The 17,476-nt window shown below is 40.5% G+C and overlaps 1 protein-coding gene across 2 annotated transcripts in view; it reads right to left on the reverse strand.

The window, feature by feature from the left end:
- Positions 1–614: 614 nt before the first annotated feature.
- The window catches only part of kif26aa (kinesin family member 26Aa), a 61,770-nt gene continuing 44,908 nt past the window's right edge, over positions 615–17,476 (reverse strand). For both annotated transcript variants that reach the window (XM_081718326.1, XM_026998911.3), the window contains 9 exons: positions 16,376–16,469; positions 14,931–15,193; positions 14,619–14,802; positions 13,317–13,476; positions 12,597–12,759; positions 8,668–11,740; positions 7,692–7,885; positions 5,871–6,021; positions 615–3,150 (listed from right to left, as the gene is read on the reverse strand). In XM_081718326.1, coding sequence (XP_081574452.1) covers positions 2,981–3,150; positions 5,871–6,021; positions 7,692–7,885; positions 8,668–11,740; positions 12,597–12,759; positions 13,317–13,476; positions 14,619–14,802; positions 14,931–15,193; positions 16,376–16,469 — 4,452 coding nt within the window. In that variant the 3' untranslated portion in view covers positions 615–2,980. The remainder of the gene's footprint in view (positions 3,151–5,870; positions 6,022–7,691; positions 7,886–8,667; positions 11,741–12,596; positions 12,760–13,316; positions 13,477–14,618; positions 14,803–14,930; positions 15,194–16,375; positions 16,470–17,476) is intronic.

Here is a 17,476-nt window from a genome sequence, read left to right on the forward strand (position 1 = left end):
TGTTTCATTCTTACAGAAATAAATAAATAAGCCATTTAAGGTTAGATACCTTGCCTTTACAACCAGCAACTCCTAAGGCTGATTATAACTATGGCAAAGCCATTTTATCAATGGCACTTATTACTTGCCAGTCCATGCTGCATACAAGGTTATCCTAAAACAACCAGTGCTGTCAAGTCTTTGAAGCTCTATCACAATTCCCAACAATAGAGCAGAAGCTGGAGCTCAGTTACTGGAAGCAAGCTGCCAGGATTGGCATTCAGTGATATAAGTGCAAAGACCCAGTTTCTTCTCTTGTCTTCAATGTGGGCATGCACCTCTGTATGCAGTTATAACTAGCATACAGTGTCATGGATTTATTTCAAAATTATCTTTTGTCTCCTGGAGTGTCTAGAGTACCTCTGACAGCACTTACTTTCATGGCATTACATATGAGCATCATAATGAATTAAAGTTGATGCTGGAAGACAGAGGAAGGTTTTTTGAACTAGGTGATGTAAGGTAACAGCAGGATTCTGTTCTATGTGAGAATTCTGTACCATGAGAATTCTGGCAAGAAAAAAACATTCAAAAAACATTCTTACAGTGAACTACAAAGATGAAAACTGTTTTTATTCATAAGCATGTGTTGATGCAAACCGAAGAGTCTGTACACATTCTTACAAAGCATTAAAAAACTGTACAATATAAAGCTGAAACACTGAGAAAATGTTACATATTTTAACTTGTTAAAAAAAATATATAAATGGTAAACTGTAAATAATTAATAAAAAAAACATAATAAAGATAACACAAATTAGTTTGGATGAGGAACATTTGCACCAGTGTCAAAAAGCCTGAGTCTCATCTTTAGAGAAACAAAGGATTAATTCAGTTGAAAATGTAATTTTTCAATGTCACAAATTCTATTTTAAACTGTTGCAAATCATTTGAGGTATATCCTCTCTTAATGTCTTTCTTTTGAAAAATGGCAACCACACTTCACACCAGAAACATACTGCTCATACTTTTCATGACACATATCACAAATATCATCAGTACCCCAAGATACATCACTAGACCAAGTCATTATTGTCTGTTAACTGATTATATTTTTGTAATTAAAAAATTGCCTGTGTTGGATGAAAAGCAGAGCTTTTCAAAGCTAAAGTATTTACTCTGATCTGAGCAAGCCTGGTCAGATGTCTTACAGAGACATGTTACATTACACTACGCTGCCCCAGTGCCACGAAGTAATCAGTTATGTAGAGATGAATTTGTTTACATGAAAAGTGTTAATGAAGATTACCTGTAGTGCTTGGACAGATGTCAGTCCACATGTGAAGAGGTGTGTTTTGAAGCTCTTTTCAGGACAACCTGGAGTGTGTGAACTGGATGATGAAATGAAGTATAGCCACCTATTTTTATGTAGTTGTTATCTCAGGTTTTATCACCTTAGCCTCACCACCTGGTTTGTAGAAAATATTCTGCTCTTATCTATAGTAAAACAAGTAGTGACATGGCTGGAGTCGAGTGAGGTAGGAAGGGGGCTGCATGTGCGAGTCATGGACACGGTTTATTTAAACATTTCAAGAAAGTATGCTAGTGACAGGTGAAGGAAATGAGATAATAAAGAGATGACTGAGAACAGATAAATGATCAGTGTGAGCGATCGTTGCATGACAGTTAGCTGGTCTGACTGGGTACCTGCCAGGCTGTGACACATATTTACTGCATGATTTAGAAAAGGCAAAAGATGCAGACACAGTGTCCTGAGACATGTTATAGATGTTCCTCCAGTAAGCAAATTTCTGGATCCAGGGGGAGATGCTTATTGTCTTTGAGTCAATAAAAATATAGCAGGATGGCCATAACGACACAAAACTGTATCAGAATCATGTAAAGTGGAATTTTATACTCCACTTTTTAGGCAGAGCTGCACTACACAGAACTGATTTGCTCATTTAGAATATATGGTAACACTTGTGTAATGCTATGTCTACATATTTATACTACTGAACACAGGCACAGGCTGCAGGGCCTTGTCCAGTTTAACACCATACATGCCAGAATAAACCAGTGTAGGAGTGGACCAATTTAGGAGTGGACTTGTTCATCCTCCAGTGTACACCCTCCAGGTGAAGCCTAAGGCATTCATTCTTTCAGACTGCGTGAAAACACAATTAAGCAGGAAACCACCTCATATCAGCTCATGCGAATATGGTTATATATTGGTTATATCTGGACAATCGCTTGAATGGTGTATGTAGGCAGCCTGCTAACACATGGGTATGCCACTAACAGTGTCATGTGAGATTAGTGTTTAGTGTTCATCTAGTACAACTTTTGCAAAGCCTGGTAGGAGTATCAGACGAGCCTGATCAGTTACCAGTGCAGAAGGTCCTTATATGTAAAAGGTAACAAAGGTAAGCAGCTCCACGGGAGGTCTTTAGAAATAAAAGGCAAGTGATTTAAGAATGGCAATTATTGCTTTTTTTCCCCTCACACTGAAAATTTTAATATCCAAAACATTTTTTAAATACAGTATACACTAAATTACACTGCAAAATACTTTATGTAAATTGTTTCTCAAAATGAATACAATAAGGGGTTTGCTTGGGTATGGTGGTGTCAGTACTAGCACCAATCAGAATAAAGACATACTCCTTGAATTTGCTCAGATCAAGGCACTTCCTGGTAACATAAATTCATATTTCATGTTGTTTTCTGTGTTTCACTCATCCTCTCTTCATCTCTCATCATCTACCTCTTGGCACTCTAAGTAACTTTGTCGTGTGTTTTCAGTATATTGATCAGATTTTGCTGTTTCGACCAGTGCAGGAGCTAGTGCAGACTCCCCAAAGACCTACATATCTTCTCCACAGTATGGCATACTGAATAAGATGTCATATCCTGTCTTGGGCCTTCTCTTTCTACAGCAGAAGTAAGGTCTCTGAAGCAAGCGAGAATGGAATGGAGCTGCTGTTCTGCTGCTGTTTTATCACACCTCCATCTCTTGCTCTGGGGATGCTGGTGCCATGATGTCAAAGCAAGTCTCCATCATAACCCGAGACTTGCATAGGTTGACACAGAGCTCCAGTTCGCCGGTGGCCTGAGCCAGGGCCTCCAGGTAGTCCTGTGAGTCCTGGTCTAGATCCGGGTCCACGTCAACTGAGGGAAGAAGAGCAAAAAGCAAAGAATGTGACACTGGAACATCAGAACTAAAGAGTCTCAGGCACATATAACACAAAGGCATTGCTAAGAAGGAAATAGGTGAGTAATCACTCGTGCCATCTGTGGTATCAAAGTGGAGTTTGCAATGAAGTGAGACTCGCAGCCCTGACAGGTAGCTTGATAGGTTGAAGAAAAGGTCCTGATGCAGAGCGGTGTGTGGGGGGGTGGGGCCCAAGGGGAAGAAGGCTTACAGACACACCACCCTCATTTCACCAGCTGCTGAAGAGGTCCTTGATTTATAAAGCATGACTGGCCCAATCATGGCTTTACCCAAGACAGCAGTCACAGTTGAATGGTAAACACCTCCTGGCCAGAGGGCTAAGGCTGATTGCAGAAGGGAAAATAATGCCTTATTGATTCAAGGACACACAGCGTTCTTACACCCAAATGCACACAGACACACACACACACACACACACACACACACACACACACACACAGAGACAAACACACACACACAAACACATAAATACGCACATGCTTTCGTCATTATTCTCATACATGTCCCCTTCACACACTTTGCAAGTGCAATTTCAACACCAGCCATTTTTCTGTAACATTAAAATTTTAATAGCTTTCTTTGTTTGCCGAGCCACTGCTTTTTTTCCCCTCTGTTCCATTTAGTTTCTGAAAAAGTGTAAACAAATGCAAACATAGACCCTGAGCTCAAAGATCAGCCCTGTAGGTTGGTGGATATCTTGCAACAAAGTGTGTAACGCTAATATAATTTGCTAATATAAAAGTGCGTAACATAATTTGGTTTCATTTTTCTAAAATATTTCTTTCCATGCTCTAAAAAAAAAAAAAAAGAGCTGGTGGTTTTGATAGTAAGTAACATAACCCATAAAATATAACCTGACTATGTTGCCATGACCATTCAGAGCTTAGCTTTAGTGGAACTAGAGGCTAGCGACACAGTGTACACAAAGATTCATTAATGCTTATAGTAGTTGAAGCAATAGACCAGAGAGGACTCATTCCTCCATTTGGCCCTCTTTGGCTTTACTTTATTGGGATCTCTTGCAGCTCAGATATTTAGGATAGGTCTGCTTGGATGATAACACATACAAATTTAAAAAAGAACATTTGAATTAGACAAGTCAATACATTTATACATCTGGTTATAGTAATATAAAAAGAACAAAAAGAACTGAAATTAACATATGGAAAAGTATAATCCTTTACAATTCTCATATTGTTTTCAGACTAAATTGTTAGCAAAAAGAATTTGCTTAAATGTGCCCATTAATTGATTCTCATTACCTTATCATTGCACAGTAAACCCATGAGCACAAAGTTCAAAGATGCAAATTAAAGTCTAAAAGGAGGATCATTAGTCTACACATCATTAGAGGGTAGTCCATGTCCTTAGTTACAAGGTTCAAATATGTTGGGTAGGAACTGATTGATACACTATTAAATGTATGTATGGAGCATAAAATAATAATCCTGCTGACAGTTGAAAAAGTTGTATAACTTTGACCAAAGAACATTTAAACCTGTGTAAATGATATTTTGACTGTGTAACACTACATATATGTCCTTTAGTCTTTAGTGCCTATTACAACCCCAGCTGATTTAAGTGAATTGAATTGAATTTAATGTATTATTACACAGGAACAGTTCAAAAGTGACATAATAAGCATTCTAATTTCATGGCTGTGTTGGGGCGTTAAAGCCACCTAATACTGCATTTTATTAATTTTGTAGGTCGCGTGTGCACTTATTGCCATTTGTTAAATTGGTGGACAGAAATATACATGCCTGAGACTAGGTGGGTGTAGTGGTGCAGCAGGGCTTTGGCATTTAAAATCCACTGGTGCAACATTAGTTTTAAACCCATTTTGGCTTAAAACCACACTTTCACTACCATCTCCTCAGACCTGCCCTTCCTCAGACAAAGCTAAGTGCAACACATAAAATGTTTCTCACAGTGGGATTTTGTCCCTGAACATTACCCAGCTAAAAATATATCTCTTAATTGCTATCTAAACACAACAGATTTTTTTTTTTCCCATACAGATTCATTTTTTCCATAAACCAGTTGTATTGTGACTAATAAATGTGAATAATTAGTCAAATCACAAATATATAAATATTAATTTAATTTTCTTCACAGAGAACAATCATCATCATCATCAAAATGTATTATGACAATTATTGTTGATATTGTTAATAATTATTATAGACATATAGACATATAAGTATGTCTGTTTTCTAATCTGTGAATTATTTGGCACTGCCATTCCTGCTTACTTGCTGCCATGACTCAAATATCACTGCAGTGTTTGTCCTACACATGCTCAGATTTTAAAGGGAAAGAGAGGAGTTAATCTGATTGGATATTGCAGCAGCACACCCAACCTGCTGATCACATATAAAGTCTAACCTGACTTCTTTTTGTAATTTCACCACTCTGTGCTGGATTAGTGCCTCTGCACTTGTCATGAAAATAGCAAACTACAATTCTGCCACGCCCACACGTGCCTGCGTCATGGTCTTATGCCTTATTCCTGTGCTTGCACTATGTCCATGAAAATAGAGGCCCTAATGTTAAAAGGTGTTACAATTGTACTGCTTAGATTTCGGCAGTGCTTTTTTTTTTGTTCAAAATGTTCCAGCAAAGTGGAAGGGATGTTAATGGAAGGGAAACTCACATTCTCCAGCCCACTTTTCAGGGTCCAGCATTAGCTGAGCCTTGGCGTCCTCCAGCTCCCTCTTCAGCCTGTCGTGCTTGACCCGCAGCTCCCGGAGCCTCTGATGCCGCTTCTCTAGCATGCGCAGGCGAGCACTGAAGTACTGCAATCCCTGCAAAGACAGAGGGAGAGGCAGCGGGGGGGCTGAGAGACAGATGAGCGACGGCTGACCTGGGATCAGCCGGCGGCAGAGCTCTGCATGCATGCCTCTGACAGCGTACCAGCAGAGGCAGTGCCCCGTGCTCCTGCTGTTGGTGCCTGTGTGCTTCTCTGGGCTCCTGTGTGGGAGCAGGTTCACTGCACCAGATATTAAGGCAAACTGAGTCACGCAAAACCTATGTTAGGGGCAGGTTCATTGGTGAGAAATAAAATTTGCCTAAGCTCTCCTAATCTCCTGGATAAATGTTTTCTTAAGGTAATAAAGAAACAATTTATTAAAAATAGAATAGAAAAGTGTATATTGTGCCACTGAGGTTCATTTCAATATATTGTTCATTTTGTTGATGCTGACTTTGGTGTTGTTCTTGTGCTTTTTTGTTTGTTTTTTTATCCAAAATCTTAACATCACACCATGTGTGAATCTGAATATCTTTGCAGTTTCAGCATGCTACTTTATTCAGTGGTTTCACTTTCACAAATCAGGCCACATTCACACACTTAAATAAACATACCTTTTCAACAAATGGCTGACAGGGACGGAGGAAAGAGAAAGGTATTTGAGTATGCTAATGCAAATATAATATAGATACAGAAATGAAGTCTGTGTATCTGTCTCAGGAGATGAAATATCCATATTTGTCCACAAATAGCATATATGAGAATACTCCAAAATGTCATAAAACTACTTCCCCATTCCATAAACACACATTAGTGAAAAGCACTTTGTTAAGTGTGAGCTGCCAAAATCTGAAAGATGAATTGGAGACATTTTCTTAATTGAAAATAAATCATGGCACCTTCCAATAGACTTAGTGTCTGCTACACACAATTGGCTGGGCAAGGAGGGTTGGACTCATGTGTGTGGTTAATGATCTGTGGATGTGCAGCACAGAATGGGACATAAAGAAGCATCAGGCAGGCCACAGACTCAGAGGCCACACCTGGTCATTCATCACTGAACTCTTCTCTCTTTCTCAGCCACAGTGCCAGCCTAGCCAAACTCAAGCTATCAGTCATATCTGAATCCACTGGGAACCATCGGTAATTGTTCCTGAGATAACCTCCACAAATGCAAATGTTATATTTATAGCGAGCCCAGCAAGGACTGGGAGGGAGAAATACTTGCGACTCTGGCTGATGCTTATGATTTTTAATTAATGTCATGCTCAATTAAGAGCGATGAGCCACTACACTGTGGTTGAGCTGTTCACAGGACACAGAAATGAACTTTAGGCATTCTCAAAGGAGGAAAGCTTTTATACTAATAGCTTTCTATAGCCTGAGATGTGGCTATCTTAAACTGCTTTCTTGCTTAATGTGAGGGCAATGGTCATACAGTTGCACTACACTGCACTCCCATGCATTCTTTGTGCTTAGTCATTCTCAAATCTCCTCATTGAATATGTTCAGTTATTTGTAGCAAAAGCAACTTATACTCTTACAAATATGCTGGATATATGTTATAGTTTAAACAAACATGACATAAAAATGGAGTAATGACACCGCTTACACAACAGATAAATGAGAGAATTCAGTAAGCACAGACGTCTAAACAACTATGCCCAACAAAATGCCCTAACGGAACACTCCCAAGCCTACTAGCAAAAGATAGAATGCTCTTACCTCCGTGACTGAGCCCTCCTTGCATCTCTGAATTCGTTCCACATCGTCTATTTCGTACACCTTAATCTCAAAGGCTTCCTTCAAGGAGCCTCCGAGTGGAGGCAGGTCCACCCACTGGCCTGCAGCACCTGCCTTCCTGCCCAGAGAGGATGTGTCCGGCAGGGGAGCAGGGATCAGCCGCCGTCGCTGCAGGCCTGGAGAGGTCAGACAGGGCAATGCTCTACATCTGGGCCGAAGATGCAAACCAGGAACATCCCAGGGCTTTTGGGCATGTATGAGGCTTGAATGCAGTTATTTAAAAGTAGAAGTGACTTCAAAAAGCGGCGGGCTCCAGTATGGGGCAGATTATATATACATTAAGGACAAGACTGTACCTTCTGCTTCTTTTATGGACTACCAGAGATGGGCATAAATGAATGCCCCTTCAGGTAGGCTACACAAGAATACATTATTAAGCTCCATTATATCATTGAACCCGTGTTATACAGCAGTTTGTGATAAGAATAGGATCAGCAAAAATGTCCATATGTAAGCATGGTGCACAGTCATTCACAGAAACTTTCCCATTTCCCATTTACAATTCAGTCATACATCAGTATACTGTGAGCTGCTTTGATGAACATGGAAATTGTGCCTATGCAGTATGAAATACAGGGTTACATTACATTTCAATTCTAAAAAGCAAGAAACATGCAGGTAGGAAGATGTGATAGGGTATCAGCAGTACTGTCAGTGCTGTGTACATGCACAGCTTGTTATCTGAAGCAATCTCAGAATAAGCATTGAATGTCCTTGAAAACATTAAAAAGTGCCAGCCTTGTAGTCTCATTCTTAAATTCAATAATTCAGTGACAGAGAGGACATCAGAATCTACAACCAATGGCTGAATATTCCCAGTATCTATGGCAAACATCATTTTTTGGGAAGTTCAAAGTGAAAAGCATTAGCTCCTAGGTGCCCTGGAAGTGAAACCTACCATTGGCTCTCTTTTTGGGAGACTTTGAGACCTTGGTTCGACTGGCAGTAGACACTCCACTTTCGCTCATGGAGTCATGGGCTGATGATGCACTGCCTGTGGTTTCACTATCCCTTATCATGCTTTCATAGCCACTGCTGCCTCCGCTGTGGTAGAAGAGTGCCGTGCGGCCCATGGCTGGGGGCAGCTCCCCACTAAGAACACTGCTGTTGTCACTGCCGTGCCCACTGCTGTAGCGCTGGGGCCGGCGCGGGGCAGTGATCTTGCTGTAGGGCGAGGGCAGCAGTGCAGGCAGTGAAGGTTCACCAGGTGTTGGGCCAAAATCACCACAGCTGCTTGCCTGATCACCAGACCCTTTGATGTTTTTCTTTGAGCTGCCTGACACCAGTTCACTGACCCGACTGTTAGCTGCTCGAACGGCTTGTTTTGTGCCCATGATGGTCCCCCTGCCTGGCTTGCTGTTGGTGCCAATAACAGAACGAGTTGGGGTTTTCCCACTTGGAGGTAGGCTGGTCCGTGCAGTTGAAGTGGACAGTGATTTGGTGGAACTCAGTGGTTTAGACCCATTGGTAGACAAGGACTTAGTTTTGTTTCCATTGCTAGCAATGGCTCTAGAAGTTATACTAGCTTTGATCTGTCCCAGCTTACTGATTCCAAGAGTAGTGGTTGATGGAGGAGAGATGGATGCAGGTGTGGAGCTGGAAACCCCAAGTCTGGGTCCTGTCCTATTGGATTTACCATTGCTCCCCAAGTTGGCACTACTGCTCTCTCTCAATGTTCCATGTTTGGATCCGAGTAATGTTAAGCTGTCACATCTTTCAAGGGACAAAAGACTGCCAAAGTATCTTCCAGTATCTCCTTTGGACCCTCGTGCCTGAATACTAGATGCTGTCTTTAAGCTGGAAGATTTGTAACTAAAAGAGTCCCCTCTGAACTGAACATCAAATTCCTCCTCTGAGACCGATACTTTTGATGAACAAGATTTGGCTGCATCACTGCCCAGTGATTTTAAGGCACCAGGAGACAGCAAAACACGTGTTCTCTGGTCAAGGCTAGATTTTCGAAGGGGTGGGGCAGGAGGTGACATGCTTCCAGACTTTGGGAGCAAGCTGCCCTTCTGTCCATTTGCTCTCTTTCCCAATGATGAGAATTTCAAACTGGCACTTGTTTGGATGGTGTCATGACTCCACTTAGACTCTGTAGAGTTTTGAGGCATTGAGACCATGCCAAGTGTTGTGGCTCCTCGTCTCAGCTGTGGCATTCTACTCAGGCTCTCACCTTTCTTTACACTGGATTTCTCATAGCCATCCACTACTCTCTGAGATGAGGAGGATACAGGTATTTTTGGTGATCGTGGTACACTGTTACTATTTGCACTTGTCTTTCTAGATGGAAGCCCACTCATTCCACTTTTAGATAGCTTGCCAAAAGAGATGATCTCTGTATTTCTTGAGTCTAACTGACCAGTGATGTGCATCCACTGTTCATCTGTCCTGCTTCCTTGCTGCTGCAACTCACGACTGCAGCTGCTGCTTGAGGCAACAGATGAGGTAGGTTTGTTTTTCCTAGGGAGACTAGAATGAGCAGTGTTGGACATTTGGATGGATTGTGAGGAGATGAAGGTATTTGGTTTCAGAGGCTTTGGACCTCTGAGGGATGGTTTGATAGTGTCATGAGGTGGACGGTGCTTAGTCATGGGCATTTTCTCAGAGGTTATTGATTCATAGTTCACCTCTGAAAGACATATTGCACTGTCACTGAAGGAGCTTTTTGTGCCTTGGTGGGAGAAAGAATCCATATGTAAAACAGGTAAATTCATTGTTAATTTATTATCAGGTCCTCTGCATACACCTTTTAATGTAAGGCTTTTTGCGGAATGTTTTCCTTCAGTATTCATGCTACCATCAGTTGTTTTGTTCACCCAGGCATCTTTAGAAGATTGCACTGTGCTGTGCCCAGCAGAAAGGTCATTTTTTAATGTTGTTTGGCTTATCTGTGTACGGTCCATTTCTGATGAGTAAGCGTCAAACTCATCATTGATGCTGCTGATTATACTGACTGGCCTTGAGCCAGGGGCTAGAGCCTGCAAGGAGCAGTCACTGTTAAAGCTAATAATGCTGGAAGGTCGGCCATTGTCTGGAACTACATCAGTAGGCAGCTCCTCTACCACAGTGAACACTAGCTCATCTTCGCCATTTAGCTCCACGGGCTGCTGTAATGTGACGGTAGTCCTTATAACATCTCTGTCTAAACACCTGCTTCTTAGGGCTGCTCGGAGGTGACTCACCTCCATTGGACTCCTAGTCATATAATTTGCCGAGTCAAGCACTGGAGAACCAGTGCGTTCCCCATGCCTTAGGGCTTGCTGGCTCATACCCATTGGAGGCGTTCTTGTGGATAAGCCACTATCACTGGCCAAATCTGAGGTTCTATGCAGTGAGGGGGAAGCATGGGGTTTAGGTAAAGGTCCTTTGTTGAGGCAGACTTTCTCTCGTACAACTGAGTCTTGTGCTGAAGTTCTAAGATCAAATACAGCTTCATTTGAGGTTAATTTGGAATGTTCCATGAGAGCAGGCTTCTGGAGTGAAGGCTTAGTTGTCTTGGGAGATACAGCAGTTGCTTCTGTTACTTTTATAGTTCCACTCTGAGCCTTAGGGACTGTCTGAGACCCTTTTACCTCACCTGTAAAAGCAGAAGTGCTCTCACTTCCATCAATACACTCAAGTCGCTCTTGTAACTCTGCAAAAGTGTTACATTTTAAGTGATCCCTGTCTGATTTGGAAGCCTCTTTCACACGCTTTTTGTTCAGTGAAGGAATGATGGGAACAAAAGCTGGAGGGCCCTCATTGTCACTGAGTTCACGGTCGGAAAATGGAGCCCCTCCTGGTCCCACGTAGATAACTGTATCGCAGGAGTGCTCACTGCTAGAGGAGTAATCTGGGTCACTGGACAGAAGAGCAGGGTGATCTGGATCTAGGGCCACTGTCCTGGGGTGGAAGGGTTTCAAGTGAGATGGCTGTCGGATTTGTCCTTCCTCACAAGAGCTCTCCCCTCCTGAGGAACTGGATGCATACTGAGGGGATGACAGAAGATACACTGAGATCAGGAAATGCAGAAATTTGCAGAACTTCACTATGCACAATTAATTCAATTCCTCCACTTGTAGGTATGTGTCAATATTATCAAAGCTTAAGTGTACACACACAATAACTGTTAAGTGTAAAAGCACAATAATTTTTAGTGTCAATGTAATATATTGTATTATTGGCTTATGTGATACAAGGAACTTCACACAATCTGTTAAATATTAATAAAAGCTGTCAAAGTCTGTTTATATCTGTTGGAAATATGCTTCTGTAATATGAAAATGTGAATGTCATTTTCCCTTATGAGCAGTAACATTGATTACCACTGGAACATGTTACTGAAAACGTCTTTCCATAAATTAAAGTTGAACCAGTTGAAAAAATAAAAATAAAAATATATATATATATATATATATATATATATATATACACATCATAAATGTATATATATATATATATATATATATATATATACACATCATAAATCTGAATTACATAAATATATACACATCATAAATCTGAATTACTTTCAGTCAGATTCAGTCAGATTCTCTCAGGCAGACACATTAACTGAATGCTTTTGTGAAATAAAATACCAAACGTGAAATTCTATGCTCCATCCTCGAATCTATATGACTCTCTATATATTCCAGTAATAACTAAAGTCTATATACTATACTGTACTATACTATAGTAAAGCTCTTTACAGCGAATGCCCTGTTTCTTTGGAAACCAGTAAATTACACCGAACTCATTTATTACCTCTACTTATTTAACTCTATGTAGTTACCCTCTTGAAAGGTCTTCACACACACACACACACACACACACACACAAATGTACCTTGGACTTCTTCTTCCTCATGCGATGGATGCGGGAGGCTAGCTGCAACGTGGAGAGCGACTCAGCGTAATTGGCTGGGGAATCAGAGATGTGGGCAATCATGGTGGTTCTGCAGTTGATGTTACCCAGGGTCTCGCTCAGAAGCATGGTGAGCTTGCTGTCCCTGAATTATACATCACAAAAATCCCCTCGTTAGACCAAAAGAAAACCAGACCACGTGCAATTCCAACCCCTTGTTAGCCCAAAGAAAGCCAGACCAAGTGCAATTCCATCTTCTTTCCCCTTAAGATCACAGATTACTACACAAAGATGCTGGTCACAAATGGTGTCCTATAGAAAATTAGCTTTCCCCACTTTCCCCTTTCAACTTTTAACACACCAGCTTTTACATTACTGTGGGGTGCGCATGGACATATACATTTTTCAACATAAAGAATATAAAAAAGACCCTCTTACCCCAGTTTCTTTCTTCACTACCACAGACTCTTCTCTTGCCATTCCCTGAACTACATTCCTGTCAATAATCTCAATGACTCTCCTCCTCCTCCATTTCATTTCTTTATCTCTACCAACCAGGCTAATTGTCCTGATTGATCTGAAGAGAGTGAGAGCTCAAGTTCTGTTGTGTATGGAGATTAGTGTTGCTCTATGGGTGCTCTCAGATACATCACAAGACCTTAAAGTCACACTCAGTGAATAATTATGTCATGCAGAGCATACCTGTATGGAACATGCTTTGCACCATTAACCAAAGCAAGGATGACATTTCCCAGAGCAGCCAGCGACAAACACTGGCCACCTCCTCCATCCCTTGTTTGACTGAGGTCAGATTCACAGCTTCCCAGGTCCAAAAGATGCAGACGGCTGCGCCCTCCTGACACTAGAGAAGAGAAAGGCTGTATATATTCATAAATACCACATACATTCTACTATAACCACCCTATTCCAGGTGTCCAATACAAAAAGGGTAAAAATGATACCCTTCACAACAAAGATATCTGTGCAGCGTATCTACACTCCATATAGTATAGTATAGACCAAAAAATCAGATGCAAAATTAACTAAGGTACACAAGTAACACAAGTGTCTAACTAAGGTACTCAAGTAGATCCTATACAGTGTACTGTAACTTTAGCAATATAGATAACTTTATTCTTAGATGTACACTGCTCAGAATCTATCTATTTATCTTTGAAGTTTATTGTGAAGAATAAAATGAGATTATATTCCCATGTAGATCACCGGGCTAAAACCCATTCAGTATTATTAAGGAAGAGAGATGAGGCGCTTATTTCACACACAAGACACTATTAACCTTGCATCAGCAAATTTTAAATAGACTGGGTGCCCAGAACAGCAAATTTGCATGAAGCAGGGGATGCAAACTAGCCTCTTCCTCATGCCAAGATCTATAAAGATTCCAGGAGATAAGACTTTAGCCTCATTAGATATTGAAATTTATGCTGGCAGTGGTCAGCGCCCAGCCCGCATTCACCGACAGGGGTGAAATTTTAATGATCAGCTGAATGTTGAACCACTACTTTGATATGTAGGTAGTGACTCTAAATAAAAATGAGCTATCTCCATTTATTAGGTGTGTTGTTCAGTTATTATCAGCATGGTCAAATTTATCTAATTAATATACAGTATGTGCAAAATTAGGAAAACATAACAGAATATCCAACAGTGTGCAACACTGTAAGTTCAATGATGAATGGAAAATATGGTATCGGTGATGGAATTTAACCCTTTATATTCAGGACAAAATGTATTTCACATATAGCTTGGAAACAATCCAAGTTTGTATGTACAACAAGCCTTTTATTTGTAAATCTGTAATTTAGCATAAACTGTATGCATTTAACATATAGTTTTAATAATTGAAGGACAGCTCAACTTTTCTTTAATATGTGGACTTCAGAACTCTAAAACTCTCTCCCCATTTTTCTTACAGACACACAGACACACACACACACACACACACACACACACACACACACACACAACTGAATGAGGTCATACTTGCTCCCTTGGCACTCTTCTCTGTGCGGTACTGGGTGACGTGTAGGGTGAAGAGCATGTGCGAGTTGCATCTCTGCTCTTCGGCACAGTTAGGTCTGCTAATGCTACGTGCTGCCAGGGCTGCATCCAAGAAGAAAGCAGCCCGCTCTGCAGAACATGCACGCAGCTCACTCTGGTTCTGGAGCTGGAACATTGGGAACACCAAGAGAATAATCAGCAAGATCAACTATGTAACAAGATAGAAATCTGAATTGGCTACTGAAGTAGTGAAGGAAAGATTGGAATGCAAGTAAGTAATAGAAAAAAAATGACCTGAGATCCAGAAACAGGGTCCTCTCTTAGGTAGACCCCAGCACCTTGGCTGTCTTGGGAGGTGCCTGCAGACAAGTCAGCTAGAAGATCTGTCAAGACTTCCTCCCTGCTGCTGATCTCAACGGCTGACACACGGACGGAGAACCGCGCCCCAGCCTTCTCCTTCTTCTCTTCAATGAGTTTGAAGAGCCAAGAGATTGCACAGGGTGCCACTCCCAGACTCTGGGTGGCGCTATCTTGGCCAATCATGGTATAGGTCTTGCCTGTTGAGAAAAAGCTAATGAAGGACCCAACACGTGAAATCAGAACGTGACCAGCTTTAGCAAGAAAGATGATAGAGGAAACCTGAAGAACTGAGAACAACCAGAATACCTCAAGGGACAACCTGATGACCAAAGAGACAACCAGAAGACCCCAAGAGACAATCATAAAATCTCAGTAAATACATATAAACACTGGGCTTTCTGCCAAGCACCTATTAACAGTAATATCCTCTGGGTAAAATACAAGTTACATTTATATACCAACACAAAAAAAGTACAGTGTACCTACATTGGTCTACCCCTTTGTAAATGCTGTACTGGAAAAAAAAAATTTAATAAGAATAACGAAACCAGAGCATGTGCCAACACATAAAATATAAGGTAATTCCACATGTAATGCTAATTACCTATAATGTGACATTAATGTAAGTTGAATAGTTATGTAAAGGGATTTGTGATAATAAACACGATATTGAATGGTGAGCTATGACAGAAGGAAATAAACAGCAAAACTAATTGTGAGGGAATGGTGACATAGCAGGAATCCAAAAGCCTCTCACAGTAAGTGGCCATACAAGAGAGTAAAGAAAAAAAGAGAAGCAACTAGAATGTTTTCCAAACAACTAGCATGAACCCTTGTGCTCAACATGCTGTAGTTAAGCCCAACATAGTGCACATCTAGCTCCTTTCACTTGAAAGCAACTCATTCTAAAGTGAAAATCAAGAATTTTTTTCCTGGAAGAAGTTCAGTGATCAGAGACACTCATTATTCTCTTACAATCACAAAGTTGATTTATGTCTATTAACTCTTTAACAAAAAAAATGCTAACCATGCACATTTTAAATGCCTCAAATAGACTAGTGATTGATAAGTATGTGTAAATGGGGTTTACAAAATCTTTTACACATGTTTCATGTTTATGGTTTTTTTGGTGATATATTATTTATTTATTTGTTTGTTTGTTTCACACACAGAGTCCCAGTGTATGCATTTCTGATAATGCAAATGGCAAAAAAACTAAACTACTTAAATATTTACACTAGTTTAAACCAGTAAATCTGAACTGTTATATATATATATATATATATATATATATATATATATATATATATATATATATATATATTAATAAATACAAGTGTTTGAGACTGAGGTAGAAGCAAGGATAAGTGGGTGCTGACCAAGGTTGGCATGTCCGAAACAGAAGATGCAGCCATCTGCCCCGTTCACCACGGACTGAATGACCTCTGCCACAGTGCCCGAGCACACCTCTGCCTGTAGAGACATAGTGGACTCATTAACATGTGCACAAATGACACAGATCATTAAATACAAAAGATGTGGCCAGTGGACACAATGACCAGAGCTTATTTATTCTGTCTCAGCATAAGCTCTACTCTTGATTAAAGACAATATGAGACATCTGAAAGACCAATACATGAATGAACATTGTGATACCATGACTGTATAGAAATTGTTACAGTAGACCATGGCAGGTGTTATATAATCTAGTGACAACATATACCTGAATTATACAGGACCTAATTGCATTTTAAAACTATCAAAAGCTGTAACTGTAAATCAAACAAACAAACAAAAAATGTAGGCTTAAGATTGTTGATGGGTTCAAAGATGTTTCATTGAGTTGCACCACATCTCTGGGGTCCTAGGCTTCAACTAGCCCCGCCCTCTATTCCTGAAAAGCAGCGTACAAGCCACCTATGTTGTTACAGTTTCAAATTATGTCATTTCTCACTGCTCTAGATACAGTATACTGTTACATAACAATTTTCAACTGCATGGCAATACGCTTCACATTCTAAGTGTGAGAGGAATATAGAGATAAGAGATAAGAGATATGAAAGCTCACCATGAAGGGTTCAAATGATAAAATCATATGTATACACATATCTCCCTAAGGAAAGCTTTGAGAGTGTTGCAGTGAGAACTGCTTGTGATGCTGGCTTCTTGAAAGCCTTCTCTCCTTTGAACAATGTAGGATAGTCACTAACCAGATATAGTCAAAACAGGAAGTCTGAGATTCCACTATAATGTCCCATAGTATGAAGGATAATGCAGAGAAAAAGTACTACTGTGTGCTGTGTCTTTCTCCAACACATTGCAGGAACACCCTGCACCTCAGAGTAATATTCCCTTCCCATATCCTGGAATACTTCTATGTGTCCCCTCAGCAATCTAAGCTTTCTAGCTTGCTTTCTCTTTTAAAATAAATACTTTGATCTGATCTTGGGGTGCCTTGCCTGAGAACTCACATGAATATC

This window comes from Electrophorus electricus, chromosome 7 (genome assembly GCF_041902795.1).
Source record: "Electrophorus electricus isolate QZ-2024a chromosome 7, ASM4190279v1, whole genome shotgun sequence".
In the NCBI taxonomy this organism is placed as follows: domain Eukaryota; kingdom Metazoa; phylum Chordata; class Actinopteri; order Gymnotiformes; family Gymnotidae; genus Electrophorus; species Electrophorus electricus.